Source organism: Takifugu flavidus, chromosome 11 (genome assembly GCF_003711565.1).
Source record: "Takifugu flavidus isolate HTHZ2018 chromosome 11, ASM371156v2, whole genome shotgun sequence".
NCBI classification, from domain to species: domain Eukaryota; kingdom Metazoa; phylum Chordata; class Actinopteri; order Tetraodontiformes; family Tetraodontidae; genus Takifugu; species Takifugu flavidus.
In genome coordinates this window covers 14,569,829-14,591,061 of record NC_079530.1, presented here as the reverse complement: position 1 = coordinate 14,591,061, position 21,233 = coordinate 14,569,829, and the positions used below count along the sequence as shown (strand labels likewise).

The window sequence follows — 21,233 nt, the reverse complement described above, 5'->3', positions numbered from 1 at the left end:
GCTCAAGCTTTATCAATACAGCATATGCTGCCTGTCTGCACACACAAAAAACAGGAGATGAAATCTTGCTCAGGTCCAAAATATAAATATGACTTTATTTCACAATCCTGAAAGAGCCATCCACAAAAAGAGTACTGAATTTCATCTCTTCTCAGGTCTAAACTGGATATACTTTCGACAACATACAGTAAATCAGTTTCCAAATGAGAAAGTTCATCCACTGTCTAAACACCAACAGTACAGTAAAAATAATGGGGTTCACATACATATTTACACATTTTCAAATAAAAGTTTTGTTGTTTTTTTTTTAAATTTTTGAATGCTGGTGCTTTTATTTCATAGTTGATACAAAGAGTGAAGACAGACGCCCCCCAGCTCTGTTATTAACAGTAACAATTGTAAAATTATACGTTTTGATGACGTCCTCTTAATTGAAAAATTAAAAAAAACAACAACTTTACATTCATTTAGTTTTCTGTTGTTCTCTGTGGAAGACCTTTAAAATCCAGAAAGACCTCAAAGTAATGTGATTTTAACTACCCCCCCTCCCATTTTGATGATGGGTAACCAAAACATTTGAGTTCATCATGAGGCAACACTCATCCAGGGAAATGGAACTTCCTCTTTACCAACTCACATGTGCTCAGAGTGCTGAGCGTCCCACAAAAAAGCACCATAACCTCACTGATCAGTACAGCAACCAGATTAGGTCAGTTTACTTTGACATCTCGTCCTTTTAGCACCAAAAAGAAGTCAAAGTGTGTCAAAGTTCAAAATGCATCCCATGGGAAGCATCACAGCGCCAGTGTTAAGCTGTCAACAGCAATGGAAGGCTGTGCTCAGATGTCATCATGCCGTTAGGAAAAGAAGAGCTTCTCTTTTGTGGGTCAGAAGGGCATCATTTGTCAGACGTTGACAACAACCCACACGTACAGACCGTGAAAAAATAAGTCCTCCCTAAGTGATCTTAGGCAACTGTCTGAGTGGGAGCTGATGTTTGAGTGGTTTTTTTTGGAGACAAAGACGAAACAGACACCAAGTCAGCACCGGTTAAAAGAATCGTAGTATCAAATAAAGTAAGAGAGATCTAATTAGCACCGAAAAGATGTACAGTGGAGTTTAAAATCCTAAAATCGCTTATGCCCAATGAAAGACTTTTCCATTTCTCATTTGATATGTGTGTCATTTTTCAATCAGATAATGCAGAAATACTGTAAAAATAAACCTCGGTTCGTACTAAACTATCATAAACTGTATCTCTATCTGTACATACATAGTTAGGCCTATGGATAAGAACCTCATTTCAAGTTGAGCTTAGGAAAACAACAAAAGTGCTTCTTAATGTTCCATACATACAAGTGAATAAAAGACAAAAAAAAAGCACAAAACAACAAATGGGGAACTTCCAACCGCAGTCGGAGGCAGAGGAAGAAGGGACGATGCTACGTGAGACAAAGTATGGGAACTATATGCACAAAATTAGTCACTTTCTACACTATATGATATAAAGAGTCCACTAAACAAAGGTTACAGTGAGTGAAAATGGCACCGAAGTAAAAATCATCAACTATCGGCTGAAGTAAGAGAGCACAGCCCTACTGCGCAATATAAATTCTGAGCTTTAACACATAATGCAGGTTATAATAGAATTCTAGCAGTAAACAGGGTTGCACCAGGAATTAAATAGAAGTCCTCATGATCAGAATAAATAATCACATTCGTTCTTAATCGTGTATATAAAACCACTTTAAAAAAAAAAACACATTGAAAAATGCTTCAAAGCACCATCTCTTAACAATAAAAACACCGGAGCTCACAGTTAAAAAGCTGAGAAACTTTGGTCTTCCTCATGTCAGCGGAGATGAAGAAGGACAAAGTGAACCTAAAGGTTTTAGAAAAAGCACATTGAAAATCACACAAAAATGAGAGTAGCAGTTTGAAGTTGATTGAGGTAAGGCAGAAGCACAGAGTGTAGTAACTGTGTGTGTGTGTGTGTGTGTGTGTGTATGTGTGTGTGTGTGTGTGTGGACTATGTCCAGCGATTGTAGGGGCCCGTCACTTGAGTAAGAGCATAAGGGGACACAGTGATGACACCATCCCTGGGGAAAGTCCATGCCTGACGCGTAGGGACATGCATGGTCCTCTCCTCCTCCTCCTCCTCCTCCTTCGTCTCCTCTTGCAGCCCTCCAGCCTTTCCTCCTTTCTTCAGCGCGCTGCCGCCCGGCATTTCCTCCAGTCTTAATCTCTCCGCCTCTTCCTCCCGTTCCCGTTCCCTTTTGGCCATCTTGGCGTCCCACATGGCCATCCCGTGGCCCGGCTCGTTTAGAGACTTGTGCTGGTAGAAGACCAGGGAGATGCGAGTGGGGTGGCTGCGGTTGGGCCGGAGGATAGGGGTGGTGGCGTGGAGCTCCCGCCGTGCGCACTCGATCAGAATGGACCCGTGTGACGGTGCCACGGCCACGCCTCCTATGTTGTGGTCTAGGAAATTGTGCTCACTGTCTGACCACACCTCTTCCACTTCCTGCTTGACTCCCTCTGGTTCGAGCATGTGAGTCGGTGCATGTAGGGGGAGAGATGAGAGGTGAGGGAGGCCATGACCTTTGACCTCTGTTGCAATATCCTCTGCAGCTGTATGGAGTCCATTGAGCCTGCTGAAGAGGCCCTCGGAGGTAGGTCTAGGAGAGAAAGAGGAAGGAGGGGGGACACTCCTGCTGGGGGCAGGTCTGCACAGAGAGGAAGCGTGCATCCTGTTGGGCTCAGTATTATAAGTATGTGGGTAGTCAATAAGGGCATTCTGAGGAGGTATATGTTCTGGTGTAACACTCTGGTCACCAGGTCTGGGAGGGTAACCATTAATGACACCACTTATTGTCTTATAATTTAGAGCTGAACCATTCTGGCTAAACTGGAGGCCTGCTGGTCCATGACTCAGGGAGATGACCTCTTCCTGTGTGGTGACCCCTGTGTTCACAGAGGGGTAGTTGCTGGTGCTCTGGTTGTAAGTGCTGGGTTCATTACGGTCGGGTAAGTATCTTCCAACACTCGCAGGCCTTGGTTGAAGTCTCTGTGTGCTATAGTAGCCTTGAGGCTCTAGATTGGAGGAAACATTTGGGTGAAAGCCTGAAAATATTTTTGATACTTTATGGATTACACAAGGGAGAGTTTGATTCGTTACCTTTATTTGGGATTTCCATTTTCACTTTCCCGGGTGTGAGAGGAGTCAGCCTGAGCTTCTTCTCCATCTTCTCTGCTTGAGCCTTCAGCCGTGCCTCCTGCCTCATCTTTCGGGCCGATTTCACCGGCTCAGCGAGTAGACGCACCTGATAAACACCACAGATGCTGTCAAACCGCTGTTCTCTAGTCCAGCGAGAAACTAGAAGCCGCAAGCTGCTTTTTTCGCTCACCTCTCGGGGGAAAGAGGAGAGAACTTGCAGGGCGCCACTTCGAATCTTGGCCCACTGGCCCTCAACTTGACCAAACTCATCTCTGTCCGATATCCTGTAAAGTGGCAGAACGTGAAGCTGCTCGTCTTCTGGGACGTTACGCACCGCGCGGTTGTCTTCCTTGGTTAAAGTGCAAACCTGGAAAATAAACAAACCTGATCACCACAATACCGATGAACCGACACTGAACCACTGACCCAGGGGGTGCTAACATGCTTACCACAGTGCTGCCGTTATTCATGTTGTGAGTGTCTTTGTGGGCGTGGGCACAGAAATCTACACAGGCTGTGACTCCGGAGAAGGGACGTCCTTCCCTCTGACCCAGCCGGCAGTCGCCGCCTCCATCCTCATTTTCCACCTAATAGAAATAAGAGAACAGCAAAATTAATTAGGAATTCAATCGACAACTGTGAGGAGCAGAGGATAACAGAAATAAGAGAATAAGGAGGAAAAAGACAAAAAGAAAAGAGGGTTTGATGTGTCCTGCCTGGTTTTGAAAGGCCTCGGGAGCCAGTCTTTTGTAGAGGGGTGCAAGGTCAGTGGCAAGACCCTGAAGGTGAGTTTCTAGCTTCTCCTCCTAAAAGACAGATTGAGGAATTTAGCAGACCTTTGGAGTTTGACACGGCGTAACACACCGCGCATACGTTACACACTCAGATAACGAACACGACATTGCAACTAAAGCGTATTGTTAACCAGGACTAGTGGAAAAACTACCACCCGCTACCTCCTCTGGGTAGTCTCCTTGCAGGCGGAACTTCCGTGGAACTTTGCTCCTGGCAAACTTGCAGCCGTTGAAATACATACTCCAGGAGCAGCCGAAGGAAAAGGAAGCGCCGCACGTGTCGGGGTCCAAACCCTGACACGCACATGTACGGCTGCAAAGATGAAGGTGCGAGTGGGGGATGAAGAACAGAAGTAGGCCAAGACGAAATAATGTCACTGAAAAGAAAAGCGATAGGAAGAGACACTCACTCCTCATTCAGGGCGCAGCGGCGGCTGGTCGGAGAGCCGTACTTGAAGAGGGTCGTGGTGAGTTCCTGGTAGAGACCGTCTGCCACCGGTCGGGAGATCCCCTCCCACGCCAGGATGAGGATCACCAGCACAGCGGTGTCACAACAGTGCCCTGGCCTTCTGCGGACCAAACACAGCAGCTTTTCCTCCTCGCTGTCTCGCCGAATCACCTGTCAAACGGTGCACGAATATGCAGAGAAACATGTTAAACTAGAACTCAAAAGAACAATCTGGACATCTGACATAATAGCGCAGCTACATACCCATTTGGCTATCGGACAACCCTGGGAGCTCTTTCCTTCTTTCCCAGTGTAAACAACAGCCTCTATCCTGACTGCATTTCCTTTTGCTCCATACCTGAGGGACACAACATGAACAAGAGATGCAGAGTACTAAAATACACGTCAGACAACACATGACAGGAAATGAAATCAGTTAATATACAAGAGAAAAAAAACGCTACGCTCACCCCCCCCACACACACACACACACATGTTTTATTGACAGCAAAATGATTTTTCAAATGTAGTTTTCAGACTGTGAACTGGCAACAGTTGCAACATAGTTTCTTGTTGCTTTCCTGTTTAAACACGCCATGCTTTGTTCACACGTGTTGGAGACAGAGTGTAAAGCCTCTGTTTAATAACAGCCTTTAACTGTCATCCCCACCTCACACCACCAGACCTGCTGCAGCTCTGCTTTGGTAGTAACCACACCCCAAACACTGCAAACGGACTAATAATAGCCACTCTACCTGTTCTCCATCATTTCCCTCACTGCAGCAATACTAGGCCCTGCCCCAAGGTGAGTGTAGTAAGGGCCTTCTTCCTTCTCAATGATTTGGTCTGTGGAATCAAGGACAGAAGAGCTACATCAACAGTTTAGTGCACCCAAATAACAAACAAAAGGCAAAAAGCTCGGTTATAAAAAATTCAAGTGCCAAATCTGCATTTTGAAACTGCAACAGGATTAAAATGCTTCAGAAAACTGAAGTCACCACCAAATATGGCTAAGAATGTGGCCTCATTTTGCTTGAATTGGCCTCTGAATTAGGACACAGAGAGAGAGAGAGAGTGTGTGTGTGTGTGTGTGTGTGTGTCAGAGAGAAAGAGAATCTGAATTAGAAGTGGAAAGAAACAGAACCAGAGTTTAAGCCAGATCATTTCATTTGTTGGTTAATTGCTGTTGGAGCCGTGTTCCAGCACTCTGCTGGGCCACTACACCCTCACTCTTTACACATTCACACATCAACCATGTGGCAAAACGGACAAACTGAAACCATCATCTCCAATCAAAAGGAGACAGTTGACCTGCTTTCGTCTGCCTCGGTGCAGACAGCACACACTCACCCATGCACTGGCACGACGGAAGATCGGACACCTTTTTGGAAGGCGTGTTCAGCAGGTTCTTGGTTGGGGTATCTAGAAAACTCATGGGAGATTCCAGAAAGCTGCTGATGCTGTTCTTGGAGGGTGTTGACTCTGCAGAGTGACCCACATCTCCATCTGTAGCAGTGGATAAGATGGTGACAGCTCCTGACTTCTCCAGCTTATAGTAGCTTTGCTGGTTGGGAGGAGGTGAAAGCTGAGCCCCCGAGAAGCCGTTAGCAAGAACATGATGCCCGGTGCTGTGGCTGAGGGAAGCAGCAGTGGCCGGGCCGGTGTCAAGGTCAGCACTGTGGTGCAGCCTGCTACAAGGCTGCGCTACCTGAGATAACAAATGCTTCTCGCACTCTCGCCCCAGTTCTGCAGCAGGACTGGTGCATGGATCGAGTCGGTTCAGCGGACCGTTCGAAAGACACCACGACTGGGGGTGGTTGGTCCTAATGATGCTGTGGTTCTGAATCTGCTGACCCACGAAGGGCGTAGGCTGTATCAGGTGCCTCCTCTCCTCCTGAGCCTCAGTTCTGTATCTTTTCAAGTCGATTTGCGTCAGAGGCAGAAACAGGTTCTTCTTCTGGTGAACACCTGATCTCCCCTGTGTGAGATTCTTCTTGCCTCTGCCCTTGTGGGCCACCTCTCCGTTCGGCATTCGCTTAGAAAGAGACATCCTGCAGTTGAGTCCTTCCTGCAGACCGTCGCTCTTCTTCTTCCGGGGCTTGGAAGGCGTCGCTTTTGTCTTTTTGGCGTTGTTCTTTTTCTGACTGGCGGTCAGCTGAGAATTGTAGTTGTATTTGATGGCCGACACGGGCGTACCTTTAGGGGGGCTGTTTTCCGAGTGCTGGCTGTGTCGAGACTGAATGATGAAGGCCAAGTCCGCCAGCTGGGCCGCCACCTCCACTTCATCTTTGTTCCGCTCTTTACCGGGAACCCTGTATTTCTCCTCCCGGAACACTCGATCACAATCCTTTCTGAAGGTCGCATCATTGAGGTCTTTGTAGCTGCATTCTGACTTAATAACAGGAGAACCCAGATAGCCCTGCTCCGCCCTCCTGCAGGGCGTTTTATTACTATCTGAGCCGGACTTGGAAGGGTCCAAGTGGGCTAACTTTGCATTAGAACTGAAACCCTGGGAGCACTTGATGACATTGCCTTGCCTGGCCACAGGGGGGCATATGACTGACATCTGGTGCCGCAGTGAGCTGATGACAGAGACTTTGTTGCAGTGGACCCCTGCTGAGGCTCTGACAACCAGAGGTGTATTTGTAGTGGCCGATACAAATGGGGCTGCATTAGAAATCGGATTTTCCGCTTTGATGGACCTCTGGGTCCTTTGAGGTATAGCTGCCAGTTGAGTCAAGGCCTCAATAGCAATTGCCTGATCGAAACTAAGATTTCTTTTCTCTGCCAAAGACTGCACGCTTGGCAACAAGAGACTCGGAGGAGGTTCACTTTTCACACCGTGGGACGGCCTTTGCGGGCCGAGAGGAGTGCTTTTCTGACACGAGTTGTTTTTGAACTCCTCGGGCTCTTCCTTGACCAAGTGCAAATCTGGCGGCTCCGTTTTGATGGAGCGAAGAATGGAAGCCCGCGAGCTGAAGGCTTTCTCCTCCAGTCCCTTCCTCTCTGTAACTGAGAGACACACCACAGCAGCCAGCATTGACAGCGGGTCTTCGCAGACCTCATCTTCATCACACAGCTGCTTGGGAGCCTGTTCAGTTATCCACATCCATGGCTGCTCCACCTTTATCCTCTTCAGTGGAACTGTCATGTTTGGAGGACTCGTGGGTCCATTCTCAAGGTGATCTTTAGGGGTTTTAGTTATTATAGTCCTTTGAGGCTCTGATGCAATCATAGTCCTTTTATACACAGACTTTGGATCAGCGTGAGACCCAGTGGTCATATTAGCACCGTTAGGTTTTGTCTGGCTCTCCGTAGAACCGTTCTCCAAAGTCAGAGATGAGCATACGTGTTGATGAAGTGCAACGTTGGTCAGCTCCAGCCCAGGCTCTCCTTTAACAAGTGCTGGAAGCCCGCCTTGTTCCGGAGCCAGATTGTGGGTGAGCGAGTTCGTGATCGAGGGAGATCGTGCGCGATATATGTGACCTTCCTCCCCCTCATCTTCCTCCGCAGCCGCGTGGGTATCATCCATCTGTTCCTTGCCTTTGCCATCTACCGACCCACTTTCTGGAGCCACCTGAGACAGAGAAACGAGAGGAGAGGCGACTCAACAAGTGCTGGCAGTGTTCAGACATTCGGCTTGTTCTAACGGCAGCGCAGCAGATTGCGTCCCGCCGTGGGACAAGCCTCTGCGGCACGCGCGTCGACTGCTGCGGGGGGAGGGATGCTTTGCAGCAAGGGAAAACAAGCCAAAAAAAAAAGGAGCCCGCAACAAACTCCGACAAAATCTATTTCTAAAGTGAGCTCTCGAAAATAAAGCCGAGTTAGTTCCCAGTCAAGGCTTCAATCAAAACAACATTCCTGACGGAGACGAGGAGTGTTTAAAGGCGCAGACCCACAGGTAGTCGAGCGCCAACAAGTAAACACCGAGAGTCACACACTGCTCGTGATTGCGTCACCAGCAGGAGGTCACTGAGGGCAAACCAGCCATGTGCATGCACATGCTGTGTTTGTCCTGGGTTTTAAATGTGTTACTGGGCAGGCGGTCATGTGCATGCACCCACATGTGACTAGAGCACAAGACTTCTGCAAACCCCTGAGCATCGTCTGCACGGTAATTAACCCACTTTGCCATTTACTGAGATACACAATTGACCTTAAGACTGAGTCTGACCTGCAGCAGCGTGACGGCCTTCCAAAGGTCCGCAGTATTGACAGACGGATTGCTGTTGTCAAACTATTACTCAGTAACAGGAGGAAACCACTTTTAGGACTGAGATTTTAGGACTGAAGGACAACTCCCTTTACCACAAGAGAGGAGCAGATCAGTCTGCTTATAAAGCTAAACCAATCTGATCTGCAGCCATTTCTTATTTCCATATCTTCAGTGAATCAGTGAGCAAGTTCAGAGGTCGAAGAGGACGCGCACAATTTACCGTGCGCCTCTCGTGTGAGTGTTTGGAAACGAGACATCTCATTTTCCCTATAAATGTTAGTGCGGAGAGGCAGGAGCGCTGCACTTTATCACTGTTTACCCGACATAAACACTCCTCAAGCTTCATCAATGCCACTGTAATTTTACAGCGGGAGACGAGCACTCCAACGCTGACAGATCGGGTAAAGAGCAACGGCGCAGCGGAAACCAGACACACACAGAACAAGCAGAATCATGCATCGTTTGGTGGTTCTCAATGCACGATGGCACCCTACTTAAGAACACATGAATCTCATGATGATCTTGGCATCTTTTTGTCTGTGTGACACAACTGGCAAGATTTTAAAAACTGGAGTCGCTCTACATTAAATGGTCCGATGCTTCCCACATCTAAGCAGAACCGCTTAAATTAACAAAACAAAATCAATAGGTTTTGTAATCATAGTTTTTATCCGGTTAATCAAGCAAAAACAGCACCCCAAGTTCAGCGTTTCTAAGCTAAAACCTAATAAGTCAGAAGCAACACATTTAAAAATAAAGGGGCGCTTTTCCACAGGTAAAAGAACATGAGATAAAAGGTTTCAAAGGCAGCACTGAAGCCTAAGAGGATTAATAGAGGGCGACCCCGCGCAGGGTACTAATCTAGCGCCTTATGGACGTTTGTTGCTATGCAGCTTTGGGTCAGAGAGATGTCTTCAATACTAAACAACAATCCAAAGGTCCAATATTTTAGCATTAGAATCTATTACTGACAAAACAATTTATTCTCCTGTCTTCAGGAACCACTCACAAATTCATAAACATTACTTTAATCCAAAATGAGAAATGAAAAATACAAACTACTCTGAACGCGGGGCCACAGGGGTTGAAAAGAGAGCAAGAAAAGAGCGAGGGAGAGAACGAGAAGGCAGAGTGATCGTCACAACAAAATCCTTTCATTGACAGTAGTATTGGCTCACTTCCAGCACTGCACCAGACACACTGTGTGTGTGTGTTCCTGCATGAATCATCCTTCATGATCTGACATCAAAAATACAGCCATTCTGGTTGTTCTGCTTCATTTAGCCTTGCGATATGAGATGGCATTGAATGCAATTTCTTGGTTGAAGTTTCTCTGACTCACTGCTCTGATACGATCTGGCTTTGTCTTTGTGGTGTGTGTGTGTGTGTGTGTGTGTCTGTCAGGTTGCCTTAAGTCACCCACGCTGTACCAGTAACAGTCCAACTGAGCAACAAGGGAAAAACACCCCCCCTCCCATCACACCAGTGTAGCTACGACAGAGTGCTTAGCATAAACATACAATTAGAGAAGCCTAGCAACAAAAGTGTAACCGTCGCCTGCTAATTAACAACCTCTTCACTTTAGCGGCTCTCCGAGGAGGGTGTCTACTCTCAGCAACACTGACCCCCACACAGCATCTGCTGCTTTTTAACAACGTAAAAAAAAAAAAAGTCAAGAAATGAGCGCCTCTTTCTTCCTGCTGAGGATGTACGTGTGGGTTTACGAGTGTCTCATCTCAGAGCACGTGAGAATTTCTTCATTCATTGAGCATTTCCTTTGCACGCTCAAAGCCACTCGCATAAAACTCACTAAAGCGAAAGAGAGAGAGAGAGGGAGGGAGAGAAAAACCCTCATGAACTTAAAGTGCAACCTCAACGTATGCCAACGTGAGTCAGAGCTAAATGAACCGTGTCATGCAGATTAGGGCGAGCGAGATTAGGGGCATTTGCCACAAAACACGCACCGCTGCAGCCGCAGAAGTCGGCTAAATTACAAGTTCCAGCCTTCGCCTCGGGAGCGATGCACTTCTGCAGCAGTCAGAAAACAGCAGGTGCTGAAGCAACGCTGCATAAAAGAGCGCAAAAGAAAGAAGCAGAGAAAAAAAAAGAGGCAAACGAGGGGAGAGAACTCTTTATTGCCGATTTTACTGTCACATCCTTAAAACCCACCTGGAAAAGACAGGCCAAACACTCCAAAAGCCCCAATTTCCGGAGTGTTTCAGCAACAACAGCAGTTTTCGTGTAAAGCTCTCCAACCTGTTAAGTCCAGTCTGAGAGGTGCACGCGGGGGATAAGCTCTAAAACGTAGAAGAGCCATCTGTGGCGAGACAATAGACCTCAGGCGGAGGATGGCGGCTGCCTTTACCTTGTCTGTCCTCTGGTGAAGCCACTCCAGTTTAGGCAGCACAACCCTAAAAGGTATTGGTGGCCATCTTGCTTTGCCTTCTTTGAGCTTCAAAAGAAAAGGCTGGCTACCGTAGCCACGCAGGGGGCAAGCTCTACGGGTGTCATGGCTGGTGCGAGTGGGTGCAGCAGCGCAGACATGTGCACAGACGTATAGACGCACACACATATGGGATGTCTCTAACAGATGCAGACAGAGCCTCGTCAGCCAATGGCGTGAGGACCTTAGCTGCTTGTAAATTATGTTCCATGCCTAGACTCTTCTAAACAAAGGATCCCCTATGTGGGCTTTTTACTCCAGCCTTACACACATGGACTGGAGGCAAGCTGTGGAATGGATGCCGCACACATGCTGGATCTGGATCCCAGGCATGACCGACACTGTTGGTGAACCCTGAAGCACCTCTTAGGCTTTAAATGAATCAGTGCGGAGGTGAGCTCCACTGGATATTTATTTCTAATTATGAAGATTATTATGCTGATTACTGGTGCTTAAAGCAGCACTAAAACATGATCTTAAACAGGAGTGGGTGACAAACTGCAAAGACCGGCAAAAAAATGAAGTAATAGTCACAACAAACTGTTTTTTGTGCCTCAAAACATGCAAAAATTGAGGAATATAAGGATAATCTGTAATATGATGGGGTGACACGCAGTGTCCAGCACTTCTATCTCCCTGGACATAAAGTGCATCTGTCGATAAATACACACATGAGAATAAGAAGTGCACACATCCCCAAGCCAAGACGCTGGGATCAGGTGAGGACAGAAAAGACTGACGCCGTGTCGCTCGGTAACGCTGAACAGATTTATCTTATCAAACTTCAACATTATAACAGCTCGCAATCAAGACTCTTGATGAATCATTGACAAGTCCTTTTGAATTGTGAGCAGATGGAGAAATGTGGCTCCAAAAAAGGCCGAGTCATCATTTCTGTTCGAGCAGATGACGATCGCTGGCGCGTCTTTGATTTGACACCATTTCGCTTCGCACAGGTGATGCACACCGCAGGAACAACACCCTTACACAAACACAGACGACGCACAGTGAGAGAAAGATTCCTCCACTTTCTGCACGCTGGGTGAGAGCATGGGTCACGACGGAAATATCATCTTGAAGGGTGGATATAATTGCACCAGAGGCTGGACGGGGCCCCGGGGTCTCGGCTTTAACATTTGCGAGCTACGCTGTCGCTAGCTGACTGCCGTCATCTGTCTGTCACCATTCGCATCTATTTCTTAGATGGGAAAACTTCCAACAGCCGCTGGAGATGTGGCATCCCTTAAACTGCTGCAGCTGCTCATCAAGCACACACACATCCATGCCCGACTGCTGTAAACACTATTTGACAAACTATAATGTGTATGTTATTATTATAAACAGCGGGTGTCATTCTATGCATAGTGCTGTGATTCACCAAACATTCCTGGAATGGCTCGGCTTTAACCGATATGACGAGTCTCCGCTGAAGGACTATCTCACTGTCGTTTTATAGAATGACACTGTCAAACAGGTTACATGAACCTGTCTGACTTACACAGGCCCCGACAGCTATCAGGAACCTTCAGGTGCGACGTTACGGAGCAACGTGGAGGAAACTGAGACTACATTCCACAGAAGAGGACAGAGGACGATGTTTTAAAGAAAGTGGACAGGAATAAAGACGCTGCGGTGCAGTTTTTAACAAGCGGTCTCGCTCTCATCAGATACAGGTAGTCTGGACATTAATGATCCTGAGCTGCACTGCATGATTATGGCAGCGAGAATCATAAAGCGGCACATCTGGAGGCTGAGCTGCCGCCGATGGAGCCGGGCCAGCCGCGAGCGCTCAGCGCCGTCGTTACCGTGGACGCGAACCTCAGTCCAGGTCCTCATTTGCATGAAAAGCCTCTCTCCTGCTCCACTTGTAACTTCCTACCCTTTATGAGCAATTGTTTGCATACAGCAGTGTGTACGTGTGCGCATGTGTGAGTGTGTGTGTGTTGTTAACAATCAAGGGAAAACTGGAAACTATGCTCGGATCCGGTCTCCGTGCTGAATATTTCGTCCACACGGACGCTACCTCTCACACAATCAGGCAGATGTTGAGCACGAGTGTGCCGTCCTACAGAAACCACATTCACATGTGGGTCCTGTGCTGCCAGACAAAAGCAGAACCAAAGATTGCTCTTGAATGCAAGACAAGCCCGGATATCTGAGAGGAGGCAGCCGTATGGCTCGTGCTGAGCGGAGCCAAGGGGGCCGCTTGCATATCACCGCTTCACGTTTTCAGGCGATTTTAAAGGCGCAGCGGTCCCAGATCCAAAGTTCCGATCCTCTGTGTTATGTAACGTACTGTACTACGATCCTGCTCTCTGAGACGCCACACAGCGCTGGAGCCCACGTGGACTCAATTTGAGGGCCGGGAGGAAAGAACAGCTCGGGAGAAGAGGGAAGAACTCTCAAATCTGGGTTCCTCTGAAACCGGGATGGACCGGACCTCGGTCCCATCGTGCAGACGGGTTGGTGAGCTACAGTACCTGGAGCGCGGACGCTGCTGACATCACTTACAACCGGAGTGTCGGGGTGACTGAATGGTGTCAGGTTGCCTGTTCACAGAGCTGCCGACGCCGTCACATGACTTTCAGCCGGTTTTCATGGCATCAAATGACTCAATCAGAAAAAAACTGACTCTTCACACGTCCCTGAGATGGACCAATGGCTTTTCAAACGTGCACATTTGGTTAACTTGATCCTGATGGTTGAACCCGTCTTGTCCCCCATTTTCCATTGGTTGATGTAGTTTACTGCAAACCCCCCCCCCCCCCCCCCCCCCGTTATCTCTCTTCCTGTGTACAAAAACAAAGTTCCTGACAGGGTATCAAAGACGCATGAGGTCATTTTGACACCACGCCAACACAAGGAGGTGTTGATGCACATGAGTTGTTAAAAGTGTGTTCTATATTATTGGGTGGTGGACGGACAAGCCCTGATCACCTAAAGTGGGACATTTTGTGCCCTCGGTAGGATTTGTGTGCCATTTCTTTTTTTGGATGGAGGCGGAGTGAAAACTTCTTTTCACCAAGAGAAACCAAGTGGCACGACTTCAAAGCACATCCGAGGACTTAAAACCTTACAACAATTAGGAAACGAGCTGAGGAAAAACTCACAGATGTGGGAAACCTCTGAGGCGGAATCAGTATTAAAGTTTAATCGTATTCATTTCTGACTGCATTTGGTTGGAAATGCGACGGAATCTGCCTTGTTGGAGGAAAAGACAGAACAAAAGACTGCATTTCTCTAGAGACACTTGTTTCCATTGGGCTGAAATGGACCATACATCTGCTGCGCGCTGGGCTGTGGTCAGAACCCACCATAAATTCTAGTAGCTCGGGCCAGATTAGGAGAAAACACAAGCCGCTCCTAATCAGAGGCAACGCGACGCCATAAAATGCGCACAAGAGTGAGCGGAGCGCTCAAATCAAGGATATAACGAGTCGTTTCTCCAAAAACTATTGGCAGAGTCTTTGGCATTTGACAAACGTTGCAGCCGCCCCCCCCCCACCCCCCTTTATGTAATGATGAAGGATATAAACATGTGCGGCTGAGCAGCTGTCCCGCGTGCTGCCAGAGTGCCCACATGCTTATGGAGGAGGGCGCTGGTGCTCTTTCGCTTTCAGTGGTGGAATCTGTAGGAAAATCCAGTGTTTTCACGGCAGCTTCACACACTTGAACGCTCACGCGCCACCGAGGATCGGCAGATTAAGCAAATGTGGGAGAGGAAGAACAGTTGGGAGGCTCCGGGTCCGTGGAGGAACCCGTGAGCGGAGCGGAGGACACCTGACGGGTACGAGGGAGCCCGTAAACACCCTGGAGGCGATTCTGAGCGGCCGTGCTGAGCAGGTGCAGCAGCACGAGGGCGGCGGCGGCGCTCTAGACAGATAGTTCCATCTTAGTAAGGGAACTGAGACGCTCATCAATACCAATCGGACTCACGTTTCTCTTTAATAGAAACAAGTTTAGCCATCCCACAGCTTTATGGAGATTCATTTCTACCCTTGCCACCGCGCTAATGAGCCACTCTGAGCAACCTGGGTCCTTTATCCTAATTACAGAGATGTAGGTTACTGAGTTTGACGGTCTAAACCCATTATAGCCCATTACAGTTTATCTGTGCTTATCCTCATTATGACCCTGAGACTGCTCTAGGAGACAACGGTGGCGGGTCAAAGGTCAGCACCAGACAATGAGATCACCATGGCAACCGCCTGTGAAGAAGACCTCGGCGGTGTCTGCGGGAGAGGGGGAAGACGAGCCAGACCTGACGGGAGCGTCCCATCAGACAAACGACCCTCGCTTTACACTCAGCTGCTTCCATTTGAAAACAAAGGGAAGGTTTTCGTGGGACCGTGACCTGCGAGAATAAGCTGTGAAAACAAAAACAGCCCCCACTTGACATAGCCGTACGGCTCAGACGTCCAGGTTAATGGACACGCAGAGTGTATATGACGTGGTCCCCGTAGAGCTTAAAAATCTTCCTATGAATATGAGATATTTTTTAATCTGATATCAGTTGTTATGACCTTCGTCACGCTGGGTCGCTGTACTATTTTGTGAACTCGGAAGGGCAGAGTCGTCTGTGCTGATATTCCAGCTGTGCAGCCTACAGCACTGGACGTGTCAGGACGGCTTTTCCGACAGAAACGGTGCCTTTCCTCCAGCTTTGTCCTCGACACAAGACGCTCGCCGTGGACCCGCGGACCCGTGTCCATAAGGCGCCTGCTCTTTAAAAAGAAGCTCTGGCTGTATTGAATCACGCTTCTCTACTGAGTGATTTAATCGTGCTGACTTTGCACGAGCGACTCAACCCACAGACGCTCCACTAGCTCACTGTGGCGGAACCGGTCCCACATGCTGAGCTCTACTCCAGATCGTGACCTGAGGCCTCTGCCCTTTATTTTTAACAACCTATTGGAGCCGAGGGAGTGTGAGCTTGATCAACAGGACTACCCGGCCGGTGTGTCAACATATTACTCCCTGCACCAGCACGCATGAAGCCAAACGGCCAACACTCACAGCGCGCTCTCCTGGCTTTGACTTGCTCCAGGACCAGAAGGACTCCTGTTGCACACGTGCCGCATTTACAATTACATGTGTTTCATGGCAGATGAGCGGCTCCTCGCCTGCGGAACGCAGATATTACAGGTCTGGATGTGGAAGCGGACGTCCCTGCTGGTCTGTAATTCCATAAACGCAGCTCCAACCTCCTCTGTTTACGGCACCAACTCGCCCATGTTGCGTGTGCGCATCTGAATCTGACTGAACACAGTGACCCACATTTCACGGCGTTCCAGATAACAGGTTTGCAAATCTGGCTAGTCCGGTCTTCCCCCGGCACGCCTGTCCAAACGTGTCCTACGACACGGCGAGGCCGAGGCAGGTCGCGGACGCACAGCCACACACACCTCTTCCACCGCATGGACACGACGGAACTACCGTGCGTGGTTCCAGCTGCCAGAGGGAACTCCTAATCCCATCTAAAGGAGAATATCTGCACCTCTCTCACTAAAACTACACTGATGAACAATTACAGATGCGTTTCTACAGGATGTTTGTGTTTGTTTAACAGTTTCATGTGCAAATGGGACTTCTGGGCATGGAGCTACTGTCCATGTGGTTTATCAGGGCTTGCCTGTAGAACACAGCTGCCCGCTGCATCCTGCACCACTGATGATAAGACAGTATTTAACGGTACAGCAACGGTATATTTGTTTGGAATAGGATATGACAGTAATCGTTCCATAACCAGTCTAGATATGAACTTATAATGTTTGGTTAATCCAGCTAAACGGGCTATGAACACATTACAGACACGAGATGCCCTATTTTTAGTGATACACCAATGTATGAAGACAACATATCCTCTGTTGAGATTCACTCTTGAGCCATTTCTTTGGTCCAATAAAAAATGATAAATCCCAGATTCAGCCTCTGGTCCTAAATGTTCAATATTCACAATATTCCTGTTTAAAAGAGGAATTCACAATGAGATTTAAGACCGAGCCAACAACCCGCATTAACACATCACACAATACACACAATGGCCGTAGTAGGTGGAGAATAACTCAGTCTGGCGCTTGGACGATGAATGGTGCACGTGCCGGCCCCCATGGACACACACACTTCTTGCATTTCCATCTTTGTGGGGACTTTCACAGACACAATCCATTTCCCAGCTCCTTACCCGAACCAGAACCATCCCATCTCGCTCCCTGACCCCAGTTCTAACCTCCACCTTAAAACCACGTCTTCCCCCCCAACTGTCCTTTAGTCGTGGGGGCCATTTTGAAACACGGACCTACTTTTCTAGTAGAACGATGATTTTGGTGGTAAATATGTAGCAAATGTGAGGACACAGTCACTCTCACACACACACACACACACACACACAACCCCACTCACCAGCAGTTCCCCTTTTATTGCTACACACACTCGCCAACAGGAAGGCAACTGACGCAGACACCAACCGCAAACAAATGTGCATGAAAATATGAAAGTGAGACTGTTTGTCTCCTTCATCTTCTGCTCATTACCAGCCGGTGACCGTTGAGGCTTAAGGGTCAGAGGCGATATTTGTCCGTTAGTGGCCATTTGTCTGATATTTGTCGCGAGACCAGATAATTCTGGTGCAAAACGGAGCTCCTCTGAACTTGTGAAAGTTTTGAAAATGCATGCAAAGTCAGTGATGGCTCACCTGGGCAGCTGGGAGAGCGAAGGGAGAAGAAAGCGGCCTCCTCTTCAGCTGCACACACTTCCTCAGCTTGCAAATCTGATGGCCGGTACTGCGCTTCAGGCAGCAGCTACACTGGCCACAGTTGGTCTTCCTCAGGCACGGCTCGCACGTCCCACACCTGCTCCGCTTCTTCCTCTCCTTCTTTTGTGGTTTCTGAGCGTCCCGGGAGGAAAAGGAAGCTGCCTCCGGGCTGCAGGATCCAGATGGAGCAGACAGGCCGGGCTCTGCGTATCCAACATCCGAGTCGGCGTCCAAAGAGAAAGACGACCGCGTGCTTTCTGAGCTGAAGGAGAAGGTGGAGCTACTATCCAGGGAAGGGATGGAGATCTTCGGCGCTGGGTCCTGCTCTGGTCCCACTACCAAGACACTGCCCTTGCTGGGCGAGGGTTTAAACTCCGCTGCAACATCGACGCTCAACTGGGAAAAAGGTGGCGACGACATTAAGAGTGTTTCTTTGATTAAGTGCTTCGACGGCTCTCGGCCGGATTCAGTGTCTTTGGTCTGGGTCTCCACTGGTGTGCAAACTGGTCTTCCTCCCCGAGAAAAGAGGCTCTCTGGTTGCAGAGAGGTTTCCCCTCGGCTTGGATCGCTCGCGTACCTGGGTCTGAATGAACCGCTGTGCACAATAACTGGCGTGTTTCTTTTGACTGAAACAGCTGAGGACACTAAAAACTGAGGTCCAGCACCAGGAGGAGGTTGCATGTCTGTCTTACCCTGGCTCAGAAGCTCTGGATCAAGGACCTCTGAGGTGCAGGGGGCTTTGGTGGTATTTGAGGTAGCTGTGTTCGAGACAGGTGGCACACGCGCAGGTGGTTCTGACTGTACTGTCCATCTTCTGTTAGCGTCCGATGGATCTGGAGTTCGAGGACCTGGAGTGTTGGGCTGGGAGCCAGTAAGATAGATGGAAATGTCCTCTTGCTTTTCCTTTGTCTTTTTCCTGGTTTCAACTGGCTCCAAACTCGCCTCTCTGCGGTTCATCTTCACACCAGTACAAACTATCACTCTTTCTTTTGGCCCGTTCTCTGTCAGCTTCACCTTGTTATCATCCTCAGCCAGCTCAGCGCGTTCCTTACCATCGCTAGCGAAATCATCATCTTTTCTTCCAGGGTCATCCGAACTTTCAATCCCCTCGCTGGTCCCTTGCCGGACCCCCTGCAGCCCTGGAGGGCCGATCCTTGCCAGCTCAGAGGGCTCCGATGGGCTGGCTTCATCTGTATCACCACAGGGCTTTAGCTGTCTATCAGGGGCTCCAAACCCACACTCCAGATCGCCCGAAGCATCACGGCTGACGGCGTTTTTGTCCCGTTGGCTCGTGGCGCTGTCGTGGCTGCACTGCCCGCAGTCGTCCAGGGTGTCAGCACATGGTGGAGAGTCTGCCTTCAGAGGGCTGCCCTCCTGAGCATTGGGAACCCCCAAACCTTGGTCTTTGATACTCACAGAAACTTCAAAATCAGTTTTCAGAGAAACGGGAATTTTCTCTTCGGCGCCACGGCGATACGGCGTCTCGTCTTCCTCCTCAGGAGGTGAATCGTTGATGGCGGCGCTTGATGGTTGGTTTCCCGATTTTACCCGCCGTGGTGGGGCCGCTCTCTTGGCGCCGCCTCTGCCCGTCCTCCCCTTGCAAGATTTAGTAGTAGAAATAGACACTCGTGCGCCTTGGAGGGACTTCCCTCGCCCCGGGAGGTCTTTTAATTCACCGCAGCGCTCGGGCAGATTGCTTGGCCACCTAAGTCTCATAGATCCTGTTACATTTAGCGCAGGGTTAGCCGTGCCAAGGGCCTGGGAAGGTCCTTGACCAGCACCCCTACGCCCTCTTCTACTGGGGCTTTCAGCTAACTTTGTCTGTGCTCTTGTTGTTGACCTTTTGGGTTTTGCAGGGGCTTTCTGTCGCCTTTCTGCCGACCTTCCTTTGGGTTTATTCGAGTTACATGTCTGTCTCTTGGAGCTGATCCCTTTCGGCCCAGGTTTTCTCTGAGCAGGTTTCTGTCTCCTGGTGGATTTGGTGGTGGCAGGCATGACTGCAGGTGTGGAGGAGGGAGTATATGGCAGCCAGCATGGGAGCCAGGTCAATTCTATCTTTTCAGCAGCACCCAAATTATTATTAGCTTTCAAAAAAACTTTGTAATTCTGGTCTTCTTCCTGATGCCTAAATTATGCCGATGTCATTATTGTGCAATTGTAGCATGTGCCCTGCAATGACAGGAAAAAAAAGGGGAAACCATCTAAATACAATTTCTCTTCACGCTTCACGTGTGTAATAATGACACATTATCACGAATAAAAACGTGAGCCACCGTCGGACGAGTGACACCTGAGAACAATGACGCTGAATCTATACGCTCCTTCACTTTGTCTGCTACACTTTTGCCCCGCCTGAATCATCTACCCGGACGACCAAACGCTGAAAGAATCATGCCAATAAAGGCAAAAAAGGAGAGCATATTTATGCGTGGCAAAACCCCACAAAGACACCACAACAGCCCAGGAATTCCACAAAGACGTGTAGCAAAGCTTCCTGCATGGCTGGCAGCGCTGGAACAGTTTAAAGGGCAGGCATGCTGAGGAGTGGGCTCTGGTCGGAGGTCGGATCCTGTTTTCGTCTTTCTGGCTGGCGGAAGAGGGGGTTATTACCGCCGCTTATTACTGTGTATTGCACCAGCGCGCAGCTCCAGTTGAGAGACTTTATCGGAATAGGTCGTTTGGCCCGCCGCGATGGTTTATTTACACGTTTACGGCAGAAATGCTTTACATACCAGTGAGCGACAGTTGCACTGTCTGAACTGCTAATAATACTCCGCTCCAGCGAGACAGCGAGACCTTGTATTGGTTTCCCTCCTCGGCAAATATAGACTGCTGGCAAGTTCAATCCTCCCACGGCGGTGACACATCGGCATGGCAGGAGCGAAACGGCGAAAAATGGAATTGGTTCCGTTAAAGTGCACCGTACGCTCTTTGGGGAAGGCGACTCCAGTAGAAAATGTAAATCCCGCTTATGTCAACCCATGCAGGGCAGCCACGCTCGCTCTCCCTCCACCAGACGCAACCTACGGTCTCCTCTGGCCCAAAACCTCCGTCGTCGGCGCTGGAGGGACGGGCGGCCGAGAAAACCCGGAGTGGATTCGAGGCTGTCGCCTGTGTCCGAGTCTTCTCACACCGTGTATTGCGAGCGCAAACAGGCGTGTCGCCAAAAACGTGTATCTGATCAATAACCTTCGTCACGATGGGCCGTTTTTATTCATTAGTTTAAGGTTTTTCACAATGCAAAATAAGTTTGGAAAAGCTGGTTTTCACTACGGTGCAGTGCCAAATATTTATTTACAACGTTTTCCTCTGCTAATGCTGATGTTTTCGTCATCCGTGCAGTTATATTCTAATAAATTGATAA

General features: G+C 48.8%; 1 protein-coding gene across 3 annotated transcripts; it reads right to left on the bottom strand.

The window, feature by feature from the left end:
• Window positions 1-69: 69 nt before the first annotated feature.
• On the bottom strand, window positions 70-21,135 carry tet1 (tet methylcytosine dioxygenase 1). Of its 3 annotated transcripts, XM_057047166.1 has the most exons (12): window positions 20,602-21,135; window positions 17,810-20,038; window positions 5,807-8,033; window positions 5,212-5,302; window positions 4,721-4,814; window positions 4,419-4,627; window positions 4,171-4,321; window positions 3,931-4,020; window positions 3,664-3,801; window positions 3,405-3,581; window positions 3,176-3,320; window positions 70-3,090 (listed from the first exon to the last, which is right to left on the bottom strand). In XM_057047166.1, the coding sequence occupies exons 2-12, from the start codon at window positions 19,862-19,864 to the stop codon at window positions 2,030-2,032; spliced, it is 6,438 nt and encodes a 2,145-aa protein (XP_056903146.1). In that variant the 5' UTR covers window positions 19,865-20,038; window positions 20,602-21,135; the 3' UTR covers window positions 70-2,029. The 3 variants fall into 3 exon arrangements, with proteins under 3 accessions (XP_056903146.1, XP_056903148.1, XP_056903147.1); XM_057047168.1 differs by lacking the exon at window positions 17,810-20,038; XM_057047167.1 differs by lacking the exons at window positions 17,810-20,038; window positions 20,602-21,135 and adding an exon at window positions 11,038-11,366.
• Window positions 21,136-21,233: the final 98 nt, after the last annotated feature.

What these genes read in the sequence shown, in the direction of transcription:
- tet1 (XM_057047166.1), bottom strand. Translation starts at nt 19,864, where the DNA reads ATGCCTGCCACCACCAAATCCACCAGGAGACAGAAACCTGCTCAGAGA. An exon ending in TCCGTCGTGCCAGTGCATGG is followed by an intron (nt 5,303 to 5,806) that starts GTGAGTGTGTGC and finishes TTGATTCCACAG; the next exon opens with ACCAAATCATTGAGAAGGAA. An exon ending in TGAATAACGGCAGCACTGTG is followed by an intron (nt 3,582 to 3,663) that starts GTAAGCATGTTA and finishes TTTATTTTCCAG; the next exon opens with GTTTGCACTTTAACCAAGGA.